The following is a 21,076-nucleotide window of genomic DNA, read 5'->3' as shown; positions in this document are numbered from 1 at the left end:
GAGAGAGAGAGAAACATCAATGAGAGAGAGGCACATTAACTGGTTGCCTCTCACAGGCTCCCCAAACGGGGCTTGGGATCAAACCCACAACGGAGGCTTGTGCCCTTGACTGGGAATTGAGCCTGCGATCCTTTGTTCCCAGGCCGACCGCTGTAACCAAAGAGCCAAACAGGCCAGGGCTAGTAATTTTTAAGGTATTAACTGTATTGTTTTTGACAATTCTTTTCTACTTTCAATGCACTAACAGGAATAGGAGGTGATAAGAGAAAAACAAAGAGGAATCAAAGAATCCATGACAAAGCTTTCATTAAATTCCCTAAAGAGGCCTTCAAGACTTTCATTAACCTATTGATAGATTTCTGCTAATCTTAATTTCCATTCAAATAACCTAAGCAAGCAAACTTTAAAAAGCTAAATTAAACTACCTATTAGTATTTGGTTTGGCTACAGTAAGTCACTGCAATTTTAAAAAGTTAACAGGATGATTTTTTTTTGAGACCTAGCTCTTTATAAATACCCACCAAATTCTCATTACTGTCAAATATTACATAATATATAATTTGTATTATTAATAAGTATAAATAAAAATTTGTGTTAATGAAGTCAACTGAAATAAAGTGTAAATGGAGCCAACCAAATAAATACAATGAAACGCCATTAAAATGCTAGCAACAAGGAAAAAAGAGAAAACCTCTCTCTATGCTGTGTCAGTGTGAAAAGCCGCACTGCCCATAAACCAGAACGGGACTTGACCTGAACTGAATCCATGGCACAGTGAAGTGCTTTATAACTGAATTTCACTGTCCAACTGAATAATTCATTATTTTTAATGAATTTCCTCTGTTCTGTAAGTAGCTATAGCCAGTCAGCAAAATCAACCATTATAAACTGGGAAACTGCAAAGAAAGTTTTCAAGTAAGTCCATTTAAAACCTGCTTAGTCTGCCTATTTTCCCTTTTATATTTATTACTGTTAGTTCCTATGGCTTGAGATGAAATTTTATAGGACTCATTATCAAGTGGAATTGATGGCTGCCTATACAACATCCATTCCATCCTACACCCTTTTTTACAGTACCATAAATTTAACTCAGATAATGACCAGTTACCCACAAAGCCAATGTGGGTAAGAAAAGCTGCCCCCACTCCAAGCTCCCCTGGTAAACCCAGCGGTTCTAAAGGTAACCCCATTCCCCTTGCCACAATGGTGACTCAGAAATTCAGGCCTAAACTGGCATTCCCCTAGATTTAGTTTGAGAAAAAAATATATGATTTAATTCAAGCCAATGACCCAACAGGGAGTGTTGGAGGGAGGGGGAGTGTCTGAGAATGGCACTGTCTTGCTCTTGTAAGAAAGCTACCAAAAGAGATGTCCTCTATTTAAGAGGGGAAGCCACTGTGATGAAAGTTAGCCTGAGGACAAAGCCAGCACACAGAAGGCAAAGATGAGAAATGAATCTTAGTCAATGGACTAAACCAGTCTTCAAGTCAGTTCTACCTCAGCCTTTAAGTTACATTTTAATAACAAATTTCCTTATCTTTTAAGCCTGTTTGAATCAAGTTCTGTGCTTGAATTGTAACTAATATACAAACATAAATGAAAATAAAATTATGGGGTCAATCCTTTTCTTCCTTTAGTCACTTATCCTATATAATAAAAGGGTAATGTGCAAATCGGCCAAATGGCAGAACGACCGGTTGCTATGACACACACTGACCAACAGGGGGCAGACGCTCAATGCAGGAGTTGCCCCCTGGTGGTCAGTGAGCTCCCCCAGGGGGAGCGCTGCTCAGCCACAAGTCAGGCTGATGGCTGGTGAGTGCAGTGGCAGTGGCAGGAGGCCAGGCTGAGGGGATCCCCCTCCCCTGTGCACAAATGTCATGCACGGGGCCTCTAGTTTTAAATAAATTATAATGATAAACAAAATAGCCACATAAAGTTATAATGATAAAATTTTCAAAATCTCATAGTTTAAAAACCTTTTTAAATAAGAATAAAAATCAAAATAACATTAAATAACAATTAAACATAAAATTATAACAACTAAAGGGGAGTGAGTGATAAATGTATAAATTTCACAGTAAGACCAAGTGAAGTGTGGGAGGACAAGTGAAAGATAAAAATGGAGATTGGGTGAAAAAGAAGTTGGAAAATTAATACACAATTCTAAAAGTAACCATAAATTTAGCCAATATAGTTCTTCCATAAGAACTTCTAATACAATCTCTTCAGACAGGGCAAGTTTATGTAAAATTAATAAAAGAAAAAGAACAGCAATTTTATGACACCTCCAAGAAGGCAAAAGTTATCTTCTAGTCCAGTGGTCAGCAAACTCATTAGTCAACAAAGCCAAATATCAACAGTACAACGATTGAAATTTCTTTTCAGAGCTAAATTTTTTAAACTTAAACTGTATAGGTAGGTACACTGTTATTAACTTAATTAAGGTACTCCTAATCTGGTCTTTGCTAAAAACGTCCTCAATCTGATTGAGGTACGTTCGCTGAGGTCGACCCCTTCCAACTCTCCCATCCACACTCGTCTTGTATACTTGTTTCGTCTATCTCCTTTTGTTCATCCTCTCTATATGTCCAAACCATCTCAACATACCTTTCTCAATCCTCGACACTACATCTTCTTTCACTCCACAACGTTCCCTAAAATTAACTTAATAAATTTTACTTAAAGTTTTAAGTCAACTTCGCACTGTATGTGCGCACCCGCACGTGGTATTTTGTGGAAGAGCTACACTCAAGGGGCCAAAGAGCCGCATGTGGCTCGCGAGCCGCGGTTTGCCGACCACTGTTCTAGTCCAATTATCTTTCTTCTATACTTCAGTGCCTTCAGTTTATGAATGAACAGCAAAAGCACATCAGGTGCCAATTAATGGATGATGTCTCATGCTTATAATATTAAAATTTCCAGGAGAAACAACAAAGCTTTGCTATTTTTTCCAATGGCTTCTAATTCTCCTGCCATAGACCAAGAAGTTCCCATATTTCTATCTTCTTAGCCTCAGAAAGACCTAAAGAGAGGGTGAATCCCTGCCCTCCTCTGAAGAGCTAGCCTATCAGACTAATGATGGAAGAGATCAGAAAAATGCAGTGACAAAAACACAGGAGTCAGAAAGAAACATAGGCTTGAAGTAGGCACAAACGAAGGTCACTGGTTTCACTTATTTGGGGAAGAATGTGAAATTATTTCAATTTCTTATTTCTTATGAAGAAGTTATTCAAAAACCAACCTTTTTCTTAATCCTCCTCTATATTAAGCATTTTATCAAAAAAAGAAAGACAATCACCTTTAAAAGAGGGTGACAGTTATTGCTAACCAGTTTTTACAAGAGGTAAGCTTAACTTTTACCAAAAAGCTAAAGTCTCCTAAAATAAATAATCTTTCCCCAGGAACTCTTTGAGGGGAGGTAATTTATCTATTTGATTAAAATCAGCAAATATTCCTGAGATAACCAGATTCAAGATGAGCATATCCAAATTAAGTACTTCTTTATCTGAGCCAGAATCAATTAGAAAATATAACGAACATATCTAAACTCAATAACAGCAAAAAATGACAACCTACTAAGAAACAAACCTAAGGTAAAATATATAAGAATCATCTTAAAAACGAGAAAAGTTTACTAAGACATCAAAAAATAGCTAGATCAGATATACTCAGTTCCTGAACACTTATTCTCAAAATTGTAAATATATTAATTAAGTTAATACACTAAAGAAGCAATACCAAGAAAAAATGTCAGCAGGATTTTCATGAAACCACACAAGTTTATATTTCAGTTCACTGGAAAGAGAAAATGTTCAGAACTGTAAACATTTTTTGAAAAATAAAACCAATAAGGGAAACTTACTCTACCAAATATAAAACAGCACAAAAACAACAGTAATCAAAATAGTGTGTAACTGGAGATACAGTGTTTAACTCGAGATATAAATCAATGGAATAAAATATAACATGTCCAGAAATAGATCCATGTAAATATAGAAATTTGACACATGATAAAGGAAGAATTTCTAATCTTTAAGAAAGAACAAAGTATTCAATAAACGAGTCCAACAAAACTGTCTACAGTTCCGATAAACCATTATCAGCAAAAATTAAATAGATTCATCATCTACAGTTTTTGCCAGAGAACAGAAACTGGCTCACCATTTTCAAAGACCTTTGGTAGAAGTTATCAAAATTTTAAATATGCATATCCTTCAAGCCAGTAGCTATATCTATCCTACAGAAGCACATGTACATATGCACAAAGATGTAAACACAGGATATACATCAAGCATGTCAAACTCACGGCTTGCCAGCCGCAAGTTTGATATGCTTGATATACGTTATGTCAGCTGTAATATAAAAATTCTAAAAGCAATTAGTACAGTAAACTAATAGTTAAATAAACAATGACACATCAATAATATGGCATAATAAATAGTAAAAGAATAAAATACAACTATATGTATCAAGATGATAAATTCTGTACATATGTGCTAAGTGAAACAGGAAAATGAAGTGTGAGTAATGCCATTTAAATTTTAAAAAATGAAATTCTGTGTCTATGTAAATGCAAAGAACAATCCAGGAGGATTCATATCAGTTAATAGGGGCCCTTACAGGGGAAAAAATAGAACTGAGGTCAGGTATATGAAGGGAGAGTTTTAACAGTCTATAGTTTCTTGTTTGTTTTTCCTCAATAAGCAAGATATCTCTTCTCTCTCTCTCTCTCTCTCTCTCTCTCTCTCTCTCTCTCTCTCCCTTCCTTCCTCCCTCCCTCCCTCCCTCTCTCCCTCCCTTCTTCCCTCCTTCTTGTTTACCGTACCTCTTTCTTTCACTCTGAGAGTAATCTGAACAGCCTCTGTAAATCATGAAGGTAAAAGTGACTTACAGTTTTCCAATTTGGGATCCTAGAATAAACAGAGTCTATCTGTTTTAGTAAAATCAAGAAGCAGAGGGGCAAAAAGAGGCTGACTACCTTAATACGTACTAGGAAAATAGTAACAAACTCATTTAGCAGTCCTCACCTGGGCCCTCAAAGCCTAAGGGCAAAGCATTTTGAATAGTATGACCTCAACACCAGTACCAGGAACCAAACCCAATTGTTTTAAAGCCAATAGGGAAATCCCATTGCCATTGCCACAGGGCTGTTGCAGGGATAAGAACTACAATCCAAGTCTCAGTTATCTCCTCTCCTTTTCCTATCCTTAATTACTAATACCAGATCCAAGGTGGTCCAACTGCAGCAAAGCTCAGGATTCTCCTTCCAAGGGAAAGAATGCGTTTGCTCCTGCTAGATATAAAGAAAGAAATACAAAAGATGGATGCTGGTGCACAGCCATCTTACAACCACACAAGAAATCACCCCTGAAGAAAAAGACCTTCATTGCTAAAGCCAGTATAATCTGGTTTTTCCATTAACTGCAACTGAAAGCATCCCTGTTGACGGAATGGGATAAGTAACACCTAATGCCAATTCTTGATCTGATTTTTTGAAACCTGTATAGAATTCCATTTTCTTTATCTGTATTGATAGTATACCCCTATTAATATTGATATCCCTATTGAATGTTAACTATTTCCTATAGATGACAGGTTGCTTGCAAATTTTATCACAAATAATGTTCAATGAACACCCTTGTGCGTACCTTCAGACATTCATATTATTATTTATATAGGACAGATTCCTAGATGTGAAATTACTAGGTAAGAGTGTACTCCTTCTCTGCCTGCCTTTTCACTGAAAGGACAGAACAGGACTGATAGCTGTGTCCTTAACCCCTCTTCCAAGAAAAAGCGGCAGAATGTATCAGTTACTCAGCCTGCCCTTATCTCGGCCAATGGGAAAGTGGGAGAAACTAGCCCAAGGCCAAGAATATGCTAGCCACCGCCCTGTCTTTGTGTAACCAGACCCTAGCTGCACCCTGCCCTTGAGTCACTAGCCCCCCTGCCCTCACTCAACCAACCAGAATTGGCCAAATCAGTGGTCAGAGTGTGCCCTCACCCCCACCCCCCACCCCAAGCCCTATAAATTCTTTGTTCTCTTGGGACTCGGGGGCTCTCTCTCGCATCCAGTAATGGAGGCAGAGGGGGACCAAGCTGGCTTGAAAAAAGACTCTATGCTTTTGCATCGGATTTGGTGCTCCCTAGTGATGTCCTTTGGGGGATCTTGAAATCTGGGCATAACATTCACCAATAAATTTTTCACAACCCTGAGAGATAAGGCAAGCCACAGAAGAAGTCTACACAGGAAACCAAGGAAGCTGCATTATAATAAGCATTTGGTGAAGAATTTCAAACTGACAACTAAGAAGACTTATGTCACCTGCCACTGTTACGAAAACACTTTGGTCAAAGAATAAAAGTCCATGAAGGCCTTATGAGTTGACTATGAGTTACTATGTAACCATATATAACTCAATACCTAACTTTCCAATATTAGATAGAGATCAAGTTGATGGTTCTTGACTTGGGTGTTAACGGACCATTACCATCATCACCATCACCATCAATACTATAGACATTTATATCTATATCCTATATTTTTTTTACTCCTTTTACTTACCCAGAGGGTCACAACCTTTGATGCACAATATTTGAGAGTGTCCCTATTTTCTGACTAGCTCTCCTCCAATAATCTTACCTACACCTTGCTCCACTCATCTGTTCACATGAGGATATCATGTCACTACCAGTGACTGAATCCTTCCATAATCTCAGTTCCAAGGATTTCACTCTCCAATCATCATCATCTCCTATTTTTCAAGTTCATTCCCTCTAGAAATTCAACTCAAACAATCTTTTGCACCAACTGGGACCTATACTCCAAAGATCCTAGTACCTTTCCACTCTGCTCACCCTGAATAGTCTTTATTTCCTCCTTGACCAATTTTGGTTTTTTCCCCAATTACAGTTGACATTCAATATTATTTTATTAGTTTCAGGTGTTAGACATACCTTGACCTTTTTCACCCAGCCCCACTTTCTCCTCCCTTCTGGCAACCATCAGTCTGTTTCTGATTTGCTTGTTCGTTTATTTTGTTCTTTAAATTCCACAGGTAAGTGAAATCATCGGGTATTTGTCTTTCTCTGTTTGACCTCACTTAGCATAATACCTTCTAGGTCCACCCATATTTTCACAAATGGTAAAATTTCATTCTTTTTATGGCCAAGTAATAGTCCATCACAAATATGTACGACATCTTCTTTATCCAGTCATCTTCCCCTTGACCACTTTAAATTTAAAAGTTGTAACCACTTCCTTGCACATTCCCTTCACTTCAAAATCCATCTCTGCCTTCATCGTTCTCTCTTGGCAAAACTCTAACCCTGATTAAAAACAAGTTCTCTGCCAACTCTGTGCCTGTAGCTATGCAGCTGAATGTAGATGAAAAACACAACCATGGTGACTGGTCTCACCTTAAATTTATGACCACCAACCTCAAGTGGGCCTTTAGTCTTCCTAGCAATTCTACAACTTTTCACTAATCTATTTACATCCTCCCCTTCCATTTCATACCTTCTCCTCTCTGCTTAAACCTATCACATCTCTTTCCCCATTCTCATTCTCAGCTTATGAGGTTGCTTCACATTTCCCTGAAGCCATCAAAAAGGAACTTACACAATTCTTACCCTGGAAAAAACAAAACAGAAACAGACTCAGATACAGAGAACATTTAACAGCTGCCAGATGGAAGGGGGTTTGAGGGTGTTGACAGGCCTGCAGAGGACACTGGCCTAGTAGAAAGTCCCGAACAATAAAGTGGCCCCAGCCTCATTTCGTGGAACAGCCAGCAGTCAGTCATCCTATCAGGCACAACAGGAGGCAGCGACTCCCAAGGGCGAGACAGCAGGCCAAGGATAAGGCCCACAGGCCCAACAACCAGCACTACTGGGTCTGAAGGACAACAATTGCCATCTAATCAGACAAGATCCCCCAGCCTCCGATCCTTGTGGTTTTGGCGCATAAAATTCAACCCCAAGGACAGTGGAGGCTGAGTCCTAAGGGTCCAGGTGGTGGCTCCATCCCCCCATTCCCTCTAATAAACTTCCCTCCTGTTTGCTTGCTGCGTCTGCCTAATTCCTTGAGCAACTCCAATCCGACAGGCATAAGTGGAAAAGGTGAAGGTGAGACCTTTGTAATTAGGAAAGGAGCAAAGGGGCCAGACATTACAGGCATGTTCCCTCAAAACAACGGGAGAAGGGGACTGGACAAAGGGAAGACAGACACATGCCCAGTAAGGTTGGGACAACTAGGGAAGGTACTTACTGTCAGTCATACCTGGGAACAGAGGTCATTGGCCAGAATAGGCATGGCCACTGCAAGGAAGTGGACATTTGAGATCTATAATCTCCTGAACAAAGACGTTGGCTCTCTTGGCACACCTGGCTCATGGCTCACACTTGGCTTCCTAGCATTCTCTCTGTGGCCCACTGCCATGTGGAACCCCTCCCCCCCCCCCCCCCCCCGCCACACACACACACACACAGACACACACACACACACACACACACACACACACGATGGACAAATGGAATGCAACTAGCCTGATGCTGTACTGGACCTGTCTCCAATATGGAAAGGAAATTCCAGACACTGGCTTTGCTTCTAGCTTTACTGAAGCCCCAGCTACACTCCTTCTATGGCTGTGCTAAGGGAAGTGGGACTTTCGAAACGCAGGGATTTAAAAATCACTTGTAAAAAAAATAATAATAATAATAAAATAAAAATCACTTGTTCTCCTGTGCAAGTCTCAGAAAATTCTTTTTCTCGGGATAGCAAGAAGTCCAGCAGCACCCAGTGGGGAAGAGGACCTCCCACTTCCTCCGATATCAAAGGGATTAAAAAGAACAAATTGGTTGGTTGTTACAGAATAGTCATGATGAGGATGTGAAACTGAATAGGGAATATAGCCAATAATATTGTAATAACTATGTATGGTGTCAGATGAACACTAGATTTATCATGAAGATCAATTAGTAAGTTATATAATCACTGGGGTGCACACCCGAAACTAATATAATATTGTATGTAATATTGTATGTCAAATGTAATTGAAGAAAAATATTTTTAAAAAACATTAAAGACTAAGTGATTTCAACTTAAAAAACCCAACATAATTTTGCTCAATTACACATAGCAAGTTATTTCTCTTGCCTCTGTTGTGTAAATGTGGAGTGGCTCAATTCCTACAGCGGTCAAGACAGAATGGAAAAGACACAATCCTTTGGGCAACCAGAGCGCAAGGCGGCGGCTGGAGGGGCCGGGAGGCACCCTGTCTGACTGCCTGCAGCTCTGAGAGGGCCTGCAGGCGGTCGGGCCGTTTCCGGGGTGCTCGGAGGAGGACGGAGATTCCGCTTCAGAGGACTCTCCCGCACCCCTGACGGAGGCCTGCTCTGCGGGCTGAGCACCGCCAGCGTCGGAGCAGGCCAGTCATCCCCCAGGTTCTGGAGCTGGCGGAAGCAGGGGTGGGGAGCACACGTTACCCGGAGAAGAACCAGTTCAACGGGCCTTCTTCAGCTGGAGGATGTGTGGAGCGCCACCACGGCACGGCCTGGAACCCATGGCATCCAGGCTAGGCACCAATTCAACACTTTATTCCCGCGCTTCAGCCCGCACGCCGGAGCGCCAAGGCGCACACTCCACAGAGCACCAGGAGACCAGCCTTCCCAACTCCTTCCTCCGGAGCCCGCCCCGCCCCCGTGCGCCACGCCGCGCCGCGCCGCGGGGTTGCAGCCCTCCCATCACAGCGCCGCTGGCTAAGCGGTGCGCATGCGCGGGGGCTCGCGCTGCCGCGGAGCGCTCCGGGAATTGTAGTCTCCGTGCGGGAGCCGCGGGCCTCGAGAATCCTGCATCCTGGCGGAACCTGGACAAGTCGGAACACTCTAGACACCCTGGCCCTTCTTCCCATCTTCACACCTGTCCCGTCACCTCGCACTCACTCGCTGGGCTTCGGTCAGGGCGCGCCCCACGGGAGAGCGCGAGATCGCCTCTTCCCATCAGCGGGCTGTGCTGGAGGAGGCGGGGTCCACTGCCCGCCCCCCGCCGCCACCCTCCCCGCCTCCCACCCCCTCCCCGGTCCGTGTCGGGCCGGTGCCCGAAGAGAGGCGGCGGCCCCCGCAGCGGCCGCAGGAGGGGTGGCGGTGGGCGCCGCAGGCGATGCCCCTGCCCCGCTGCTCCGGCGGGGGGCGGTGCGATCGGCGGCGGCGGCGGCGGCGGGGCAGCAGGCGGGGGGCGGCGGCTGCGGCGGCTGCTGCAGAGGGGCCGAGAGCTGGCGGCGGCGGCGGTCGTGAAGGGCATCGGCGACGGCGGTGATGGCAGTGCTGATGTGAGTGTCTGCTCGGCTGGGGACCCCGGGGCTGCCGAGCCCGAGCCCAGCGCCCGGCGGCGAGCGGGAGCGGGAGGCCAGGGGCGGCGGAGGGATGCTGCGCGCGCGGTGCAGCACCGGGGATGCCGCCGGCCGCCGCCGACCGTCCGGCTGGGCGCTGGGGCGGCCAGCACCCTGGGAGCCGAGCCCTGCGCGGGGGTCCCGGGCGGAGGCGTGGGCAGCCCAGGCCGAGGGGCGTCTGCGATTGTTCTCAACACCCTTCCCCCACCCCGCCCCGTGTGTCTGTTTGTCACTTGCAGCTGAAGATGGAAAGAGCCAGGCGAAGGGGAGGCGGCGGCGGCGGCCGCGGCCGCGGAGGCAAGAATGTAGGGGGCTCTGGCCTAAGCAAGAGTAGACTCTATCCCCAGGCCCAGCACGCCCACTACCCCCACTACGCGGCGTTAGCCGGCGCGAATCAGCCCGGGGGCGCGGCCGAAATCCAGGAGCTGGCCTCCAAAAGAGTGGACATCCAGAAAAAGAGGTTCTACCTCGACGTGAAGCAAAGCTCCCGGGGCCGATTCCTAAAGATCGCCGAAGTCTGGATCGGCAGAGGCCGGCAGGACAATATCAGGAAGAGTAAGCTGACCCTGTCCCTGTCGGTGGCCGCGGAGCTGAAGGACTGTCTAGGGGACTTCATCGAGCATTACGCCCACCTGGGCCTGAAGGGCCACCGGCAAGAGCACGGCCTCGGCAAAGAGCCGGGCGCCCGGCGGAGACAGAAGCACTTGGCACCCTCCCCACCCGTGTCCGTGGGGTCCGAGGAGCACCCCCACAGCGTCCTCAAAACGGACTACATAGAGAGGGACAATAGGAAGTATTATCTGGACCTGAAGGAAAACCAGCGTGGTCGCTTCCTGCGGATTAGGCAAACCATGATGCGGGGGACTGGCATGATAGGTTACTTTGGCCACAGTTTGGGCCAAGAACAGACGATTGTCCTCCCAGCACAGGGGATGATTGAGTTTCGTGATGCCTTGGTTCAGCTCATCGAAGACTATGGCGAAGGGGACATAGAAGAACGAAGAGGTGGAGACGATGACCCGCTTGAACTCCCCGAGGGGACTTCTTTCAGAGTGGACAATAAAAGGTTCTACTTTGATGTGGGCTCTAATAAATATGGAATTTTCCTGAAGGTAAGTGAGGTGAGACCACCTTACCGTAATACTATTACTGTTCCGTTCAAAGCTTGGACGAGGTTTGGGGAGAATTTTATCAAGTATGAAGAAGAGATGAGGAAAATATGCAACAGCCATAAAGAAAAGAAAATGGATGGCGGAAGGGCCAGTGGTGAAGAACAAGAATGCCTCGACTAGAGTGAAATTGAACTCCATCAGGCAAAATTTAAAAATCATAAATTGGCTAAAAGTACTGATCCGTAATCATTTGGAGAAGTTTTTCCTCTTTTTTTGGCCCTTTGTTATTAGTAATACCTCTATAGTTTATACTTCAAGGAGTCCGATTCTCATGTTATGTTATACATAGAACACTATAATTCTTATGGGAATTCCCACCTTCCCAGAGCTAAATAGTTTAGCTGCTTCATCTGCTCCAGACTATTGAAGTATGCAAATCAGCACAGAATGTGACATTCTGACCTTCTAAATACCATAACTAAGATTTACATTGCACTATGACATAATCCTGAAAAAAGATACCTATATTTAATCTGGAAGTGTGAATTACTATTTAACAAGTTCCCAAAAAAAGTATCCCATTCCTTCTTCATTAAAAGCTGCGAAGCTTCCTATAGGACAGTTACCACAGAACAGAAATTGACCTCAAGTATAATATAAACATATTTATTTATAAAAGTACAAGTTGAAATATATTAATTGTCCATTGGATAACTGAATATTAAACAGTACCATTAAAGGATAAAATCTTAGCGTTACTATAGTATTCCATAATTTAAAATTGTGTGGTAACTCTACAGTTTATAGTTGCCATATCAAAGCTATGGGAGAATTTTAATTGGTTATTCTAAGTTAGTTGCAATCCCATCTTCACTCCTGTTTATTGATTGTATCATAGATTTTTATTGACTTTCCAAAGTTTCAGGAATTACTTTTATGTCATTATTGAGGGGAAAGCGTCATCCCATGGCTTTGCCATGGAAATTTTGTTGTTTTAGCTTTTCATGCTAATTTGAAGGTTGTGAGAGGTTTTTTTCCCAAAATATATCATGGACTCAAGGTGTTATATTTTATGCTTCTTCTTTAACACTATTTCAGAGGGGTTGGTGCACCAGTTAACTGATACAAAAATACATCTGTAACAATATATTTTGGTAGCACTTTTGCAATTGCTACCCTTAAAACTGAGTCAACACTTCCAGTATAAACCTGATTTTTACAGGTGTTTTACTTCCAAGGTGGGGGGAGGAGAAATGATTTTTCTAAAAAACATTTAGAATGTAAATTTTCAGCCTGGGAAAAATATTATTTGAAGATTGGTTATAAATATATTTGAAAGGAAAATTCAGGCATTTTCCAAGGTGCTCTTTATAATACTTAAAAAGGTTTACGTTACACAAGACTCACCCATTTACATGTATTAAAAATTACTTTTCAGTAAGTGCCACAGCAGTTTTTCAACACCTACGCAATTTTTTAAACAAGTGGTTATAGTGTATATGTGTACCAACCCACCCTGTATTAACTGACTGATTTTTATCTGTTGAGCTGCATTTTATTCTGAATGAAATGATTGTCTTTTATCTTGGCTGTATTCCCCTCCCACACAGTAAGTCCATAATATCATGTTTAAGGGCCAGACACTGATTTCAACCCCCAAATATAGCTCTCATTGATGAGAGCTGGCTGCATGGATTGAGATCAGAATATAGCTCTTCTTTTATATGCTATAAGTAACTTGAGGTTATTTTAACAAATTTTTTTCCTTCAGAGGTTTTTCCCCAAATACATTTAAGGAAGATCATTAAGGAAGCTTTATGGTATGAATTAAGAATATTAATTTCACTGGTTTATGTGACTTTAAAACAAACATTCAGTAACCCAGACATATATGCTGGTGTTGGTTTGCAGATTGTATTTCACATTTCCTCAAGTAGTTTGAAGGAATGTCATTAGTGCATTATAATGGTGGACCATCTGGATCACTACGGGACAACTGAAGGTTAGAAGATAATGTTAGTCCTAGAGTTAATAGCACATGGTGGGTATTTAGACTCTAAAAGTATCAAGGATCTTTAAACAGTCCTAACTAAAGTAACTATTGTAGGTTTGATAAAAGTCGTTTTGGGTAAATGAAGGAGTGGTATGCACTTGAATTATTGTACTACTGATTGTTATTGCTGCCCATCATAGTGCCTATTAATAATAACCAACCTGTCAGATTTTGGCAAGCTGGAGCTGTGAATATTCCAGTATTTGAGTGTTCCTATCACTATTGTTGTGACTGTATACTCTCTCTTAAAACCTTCCTTTCTAAAATATTTATATTCGTTAAGTCTAAATGATTTCTTTTTTGGTTTTTAGTCTGATAAAATTTGAGTGTGTCTCTATATATACATATATATATGATTGTGTGTATGTATATATGTGTTATATATATGTATATATACATACACACAATACTATGTCAGATTTAAAGATAAATATCTTTAATTTATTGTATATAAATATTATTAGTTTAATTTTGCACTAATATTTAAGTAAAGAGTTCATTAAGCAGCCAAATTTTCTAATTGTATGTATACTTAAAAGTTTTTACCATCTCAAAGCTACAGATTGGATAGATGTTTATATACCATCTATTACTGGCAACTGAATATGCTTTAGAATCATTAGCCTTCTGCCAGTCCTTTTGTTTCATTTTTTCATAGTTAATGTATTCATTGAAAAATGAAATTATGCTATTTTTTTGATACTTAAAATTCCCAGTCAATCATTAGCCATAATCAAATAAGATCCAGTTCAAAACTCTGGTATTAGGACACGTATTGCCATGTATCTTGTAAAATAAGCTACTATTGTTATCTGTGCAATATACATTTTATTTATTGTCATTTGTGACATAAATGGACTTGCAAGTGTACATGGTAGTCTTCAAAATAACAGGATCCCTGCCTTGAAGACATTAAACTCTTAAGGCAAGAGGATATTAGAAGTCAAAACACGAGCATTAAAGTTAGTAACCAAAATTCCTAGTTCACTGTACAATTGTAAAACACTGGTGATGTTTGCACATAATAACCCAAGCATAATGTGGTACAGACTCAAACTGTAATAATATAAGCTAATAGTATGAAATTTGGAAACGGGTTCCTCATAATAGTTGGCAGTGTGCTCCTAGCAATTGAAAGCAGCACTAATCTGTTGCTTATATGCAAAAGATGCAATGTATTATAAAAGTATTAATGTTCTGCCACATTTTATAATTTTTCTTGTTAAAGCCCCAAATTGCCATGTCCCTTAAACTTGAGTCAAACACAAGCTTATTTGCACTAAAGAGCATGGCCAAAAAATAAATGACAGGGTGAAAAAGCTAGTTGGAACCTCTTGAAATAATTGGTTCTAATGGGAGAATTTCACATTTGTCTATTTGAAAGCTATATGATCCAGGCAGACAATCTGTCAGTTCACTAATTTAATAATGCACTTTACCTTTTGTATATAAAAGATGTACATTTATGCCACTTGACAGGTGGGATGTGTTTCAATTACTATGTAGTTAGAATCTATAGGATGATCTCTTGCATGCATATGTTTGTGTTGGAACTGCTGTACTAACAAGTTTCCATTAAATTGATGTAATGGAGAAGGAGGATAGAAGATGCTTTTAAAACAAAGCCCAATACATTTAACAAAGAATTTTAAAGTAGAGTTCATATTTGTATTTTTAAGGACTAGAATCAATTAAAAAACAAAACTATTTCTAACCCAGATTAATATTACAGTTGAGACTACATCTAGTTGAGACTCCCCATAATACCCTAAAAGTTAATTTTTGGAATTTGTGCTGACAAATTTTTTTGAATGATTCTGTTTCATTGTTGATATGTGTTTTAATGACTAATGAAAAGACAGTATATGACTGTATTAGAATTAAAAGTATGGTTGGCTGATCTGGTGTCATTAAGAAAACAGCCAGACTAAAGAAATAAAATTTCAAATTGAGGAAATGCAAAGTGCCTAAGGACAATTGCTGAGATAAATATATTATTTCAAAATTTGCAGAAGAACTAACTTTCACCAAACACAAATAGTATTGGGGGACTTATTGTATCCTTTCATCCTAAAATTTTCCTGAAATGTACATTTGAAAACTAGATAATTGTTGCTTAATAATAGGTTGTATGTACTTTACTAAGAAACACTGTGTACTAACAATTCATCGAGAGTATACTATATTTACTGCATTCATTTTATATCTATGGATAAGAATACATTATAAATAGTCATCCTATCTTAATATAATCATGTATTTATATTGTAATTTTGCAAATATTTTCCGTAAAATAAACATTTATCTGAGCTGCACAATTTGAAGAGGATAAAATTGGAATATACTCTCAGACACTCATTTTGAATAAGCAGCTACCATTGAAAAATGTATTATCATTCCTTTAGATTTTGTTTCATGGTTTATTTTAATATTTAAGTGAATAGGACTTAATTTGAATTTTTAAGTGGTGTCCTGAAAATAATTTTTTCATAAGTATAAGATTTCTTTTTCCTGCTTATTTCAAAATGTTTTTCATTAGAACTATTTATAAAAATCTGATTCCAAGCTTTAGGTAAAGACTTTGCTTAGTCACCACATAGTGTGAAGTGTGTCTTTACCAAAACACCACACATCTTTGGCGGGATAAAATCTAAAATAAACCACAAAGAGAAGTTAAAAATTTATTCTATGCCAACAGAATAATACAGGTATAATATTTATCACTGCCAAATAGGATTCTTAAAATCTTTCTGAAGTTTCCTTAAAGATTTCTCGAATTTCATAGAGAAAGTAGTGGCTAATGAATGACTAGCCCATGAGAGAAGGAGAATAAGGATGTTAGCATGCTGTTAAGACAATCCATAGTCCACAATGTTGTAGCAGTGAGGTACAGGGAAAACGTGTTTTCCCAATTTAATGTCATGTGAAAACTGAGTTTTTAGATTACAGTTACTCTGTTATGAAGTAAATTTACCCAAATTTATGTAGGTGGGTCTTAGAAAAACAATGTGTTAGTGTATTTTTTTGTATAATGTGGAAAAAGTCTTTTTCTTAATTTGACATGACTTTTTAAGTAATTTAAATTTATTTTAGTAGTGGGTTTTTAATCAATATTTTTTAATATGGAAAACATAATATTTAGAATCTACAGATGGGTAGAAAATGAAAAGTAGCAACCAATGTTACCAATTTCTTGTATATCTTTCTAGTTACTCTGCATATACAAGCATATGGGTTCATACATACATCCTTTTTAAACATACAAATTAAAACATATCACATACACTATCCTATACCCAGTAGTATCAATTTTAGATCTGTCATTGTAAGTGGATTCTTTCCTTTTAATTTTATACTGGTACTTGATCTAGCTAACATAGCATTTGATTTGAACTATATTATTACACAAAGAGAACCTTAAAATTTTTAATGAATCCCATTGGTATTTACTTAAAATGCAAATACTATGTGTATATATTAATTTTAAAATGTATAAATATTCAGTTTCCCTTCCCTATGCCTAGCCATCTTGCCTTTCTATCTTCCATCTTCCCAAAAAAGTATTGATCTTTTTCCTGAAGTAATACAGATCAGGACCAGCAGAATATTAAATTATTTAACCACATGTTATTTTAGATTAACTGGGTTCTCTAATGAAAAACACCCATATCAAAAGTTTTAACAAATTATCACTTTTAGTCCAATTTTAGTGGTTCTGTTACTATTACCTTATTCTTTAGAAAAAAGAGAATGAGTTATAAGTGCAAATGAATACTAGAATTATAGCGAAAAATTATGTTATACTCTATGGAAATCTTTTGATTTATTAACATGAGCTTTAATGTTTTTGGTGAGAAAGACATAAAGTTATTATGAATAATTAATTTAGCAATTTACTCAAATCCAAGACTAAACAAAGGGATAAAACTAGTCCTGATTGTTTAAAGCATTGATTCCCCATTGAAGGACCCAGGGCCAGTCAGATATCCTTGGGACCAGAAGATACCATGATGATTTGGGGAAAGAGTAAAGACTTTGATGTCGCAAGTACAACTAAACCACCTCCATTCTCTGCTGGAAAAATACAAAATAGCAAATATAATTGTTTAAAAATGATGTTACATAATTATTATTCCTGAAAATATGGACAAAACTACTTTAATAGTTCTCCCCCAAAATAATAATTTTCTTTTTATTCACATCAAGCGGGGGGGGGGGGGGGCATTTAAAGTCACTTTTCTAAGGACCACCAAGGAAAATTGTTATCTGAAAAAGTAAAGGTTTTATACTTGAATCCTGAAGGATACTATCTAATCATAAACTAAAGCAACCAGGGTAAAAGATCCAGTGCTGTTAGGCTTATCTTAAAGAATATGTGGGTTGAGAAAGAAGTTTTTTAATGGGTTGGTTTTTGTAAATTTTACGAAAATGTTAAAAAGGTTCGAAAGAAATGTAAGCATTGGTTTAAACTTTAGAATCATATCTCCATAATTGGTGTCATGATTTTGTTTGTAAAATGAGAGAGGTGTTGTTAGAAAACAGGATTCTCTTAAATATATATTTTTAAAACATAAAAGAGTTTGCTTTTTTTATTTTAATGACAAATAACTATCCTTTGAAGAATCTATAACATTGGTAAAGTTATCTGGGTATTTACTTGTTTAAGTTTAATTGGTTTAAATGTATTGTTCCTTATTTGAAGAGAGGGGTCAAAAAGGAAGGTAAATTCATCTTCAAAATGAGTTTTGCTTAAATTTAGGCTAAAAAATATTAACAATTTCCCACACTAATCAAGGAGTTCCCCATATTGGTGCTTTGTGGTAATATATGTCTTAAAATTTTTACTTTCTTTTGAATATCTCTTTTGAGTAATTTCTTATTCTGATTGAGGCCAGTGGCATCTACCAGTAAATAAAAACATATTCATAATGAATTAGTACTTCCACAGTGAAGTCAGTTTGTGATGTGAATATGAAAAAAATACTCACGTAAATGGAATATATAGTTTCTTCTTGAATGTTGTTGACTTTTTTCTAAAATTGAATAGGAGTTGTCTGTCTCTCATTTACCCCATTATACTTGGTTTCTGTGTTATTCCATTCAAAGTTTTCATTGTTCCCAGGAAATAGTAGGGGTAAAAAAAAAAAAAAAAAGTGGGGATGTGGAGAAAGTAATCCCTAAGAAAAGTGTTCATAGTGTATAAAAGTTAGAGTTGCTCAAAGTGTAAGATTGGGGAGGGGTCACTTTTGTTGGTTTTTGCCTTTATCAAAATAATGGTATAAATCTGATTATTGTATTTGATCTGATTAAAGTCAGAATTTATTTTATCTGAGACTCCTCTATAATGAAATACTTAATTTTTTTTTTCTTAAAGGAAGTGGTTCTATTGGATAATACTCTTCTCCAGGATATTCTTTGTTATTTGTTGTGGATTTAATGAGGTTGTTACCTAGAGGTGGCTGATATAAAATAAGAAAGAGAAGAGAATGGTATCTGCTGGTTATTTTGCTTGCTTGTAACAAAAGAAATCAATCTAACAGAAACAGAAATAAAAAAATAAGTCATTCTCAAAACTAAATCCCTATTTAACCTTAAAAGAGCATTTGAAAAAGAATAATAATACCTAATTCTGCCAGTGAATGGCCGGGCCTAGAGCAAATGATGTAACTTTTGTTAAATGGCTTCCTTATATGAAAAATGAACAAGACTGTGCTAAAAGCTAAGGTTCCCTCCTACTCTAAACTTTCATAATACTACTAGAGGCCCGGTGCGTGCACCAGTGGGGTCCTGACCTGCGGGGATTGGGCCAAAACCGTCTCTCTAACATCCTCCGAGGAGTCCTGGATTGCTAGAGGGCGGTTCTCAGGTGACGCACCAGAATCAGGTTCCCTCTTCACTGGTTCAGGGTGCATCACCCAAGAATCACAGCTGCCAAATCACTGCAGCTCAGCAGCTCCTGCATTGAGCATCTGCCCCCTGGTGGTCATTGTGCATCATAGCTCCCAAACAGTCAGTCATTTAGGCTTTTATATATATGGAACTGATTAGCCATATATATATATATATATATATATATACATATATATACACACACACATATCTGTTTAGCCACACAAAATAAAATTTTGCTATTTCTTTTTAAGGCCAAATTGTTGTATACTAACTACATAGCTATCCTATGCTTTGATTTTTTTAGAGAAGTATTTTTATTATCTATATGAGGTCTCATTCTTTGGAATCATCACTTGTTTGTACACATTCTATAATCATTTCTCATATTCAGCATGACAAGAGAACTTTAGCCCTTTGCGGTCCAATGTTATTTTTGGAATTCAGTCTGGTCCAAATTAATTGATGGGATTGAATGTTGAACTTTTTAATGTTCTTATTGCTCGACATTGGACCTGCTCCTAGCACCTGGTCTGTCGAGTCAGCCTCGAGGTTGGACCGAAAAGGGTTAAAAATAACATCACTTCTTGAAATGTCATTGCTTCTGAAATAGCTATATATTATTACATTGCTAAGTAATACACTGCAACTATCTTTGCCGTGGTCCCTGAGATTCAAATACTGCTTTTGACCTTTTTTTCCTTGGTCCTATTGAACATTACAAATAATGACATTTAACAAAGAAAATAAGGAAGGGCACTGAACTGTGAACACTATGGTTCTGTTTTAGAGGACCTATAAGTAGTAGGATGTGCAAAGATAACACATTATAATGGGTTTGTTTATTTGCTTTTATTCTTGAGAAACTGTAAAGGTTGATGATTGGGGGGGAAGGGAGGAAGCACACAAGGTTTCTGTCTTAGAGGCATTTATTTAGTCACCCTAGTCCTCCAGTTTGCAGTGCCACCACCACTGTCTATAGGGAAGATTAAAGAAGAGTGACACCTTTCTCCTTAGACATCTCGTTCTGGTACCTATTTGTTTATCAAAGACAATGCTTAAGAGTAACTAAAGTGTATTTTGCAATGTATATACACATGTAATTTTGTTAATTTCTTCCCTCCTTTTCCTCGCTCCATACGCTGTACCTGTTGGAAGTGGGTAAAAACACAATTTCCTCCCACTAAGACCATGGCCCTACTCCATCCTATTTATTTGTTCAGATAACAATTAAAACAATAAAAACTAAAGCTGCTCTTTGAAAATTTAGAAATTGCCCCATGAATTAGATCTATAGACTCTGAGAAGGAAGGGATAATACTTCACTCAATTAATTTCAACATTCTTACCATATTTCTATATAACATTCCACTTGGACTGAAAGGTCAGTTACTCCAACTCTTCAATACTCAGTGGATCTTCAGAAAATATTTTGTCTAGCATGATTTACAGGTAATTTCAGAAATGAATTAGCCTTTAGGAAAATTGCACCATGACCATTTTTAAAGAGAAGGCGGTAACAAAAGGAAAAATCAAAATGTATTAATACTAATAACTATTACTTATTGAATACTGACCATATACTAGGCATTGCTGGGCCCCTTATATCTACTATTTCTAAGTATCTTAAC

The 21,076-nt window shown here is 38.9% G+C and overlaps 2 protein-coding genes across 3 annotated transcripts in view; one reads left to right on the top strand and one right to left on the bottom strand.

Annotated features, from left to right (window-relative positions):
• Window positions 1–9,697, bottom strand: part of WRN (WRN RecQ like helicase) — a 129,066-nt gene extending 119,369 nt beyond the window's left edge. Inside the window, exon 1 of the mRNA XM_081083049.1 lies at window positions 9,490–9,697. The gene's annotated coding sequence lies outside the window, so the exon portion shown is untranslated. The remainder of the gene's footprint in view (window positions 1–9,489) is intronic.
• A 523-nt stretch (window positions 9,698–10,220) lies between these two features.
• The window catches only part of PURG (purine rich element binding protein G), a 42,158-nt gene continuing 31,302 nt past the window's right edge, over window positions 10,221–21,076 (top strand). The window contains exons 1-2 of one of the 2 annotated variants that reach the window (XM_081083050.1): window positions 10,221–10,331; window positions 10,631–12,560. In XM_081083050.1, the coding sequence (XP_080939176.1) occupies window positions 10,637–11,683 (1,047 nt within the window). In that variant the 5' untranslated portion in view covers window positions 10,221–10,331; window positions 10,631–10,636 and the 3' untranslated portion in view covers window positions 11,684–12,560. Of the gene's footprint in view, window positions 10,332–10,630; window positions 12,561–21,076 lie in introns of those variants that run through there. The other variant, XM_081083051.1, reaches the window with a different exon arrangement.

The sequence above is a fragment of the Myotis nattereri genome (genome assembly GCF_964212035.1).
Source record: "Myotis nattereri genome assembly, chromosome: 2".
Taxonomy (NCBI): domain Eukaryota; kingdom Metazoa; phylum Chordata; class Mammalia; order Chiroptera; family Vespertilionidae; genus Myotis; species Myotis nattereri.
This window is presented reverse-complemented; position numbering and strand designations above follow the sequence as displayed.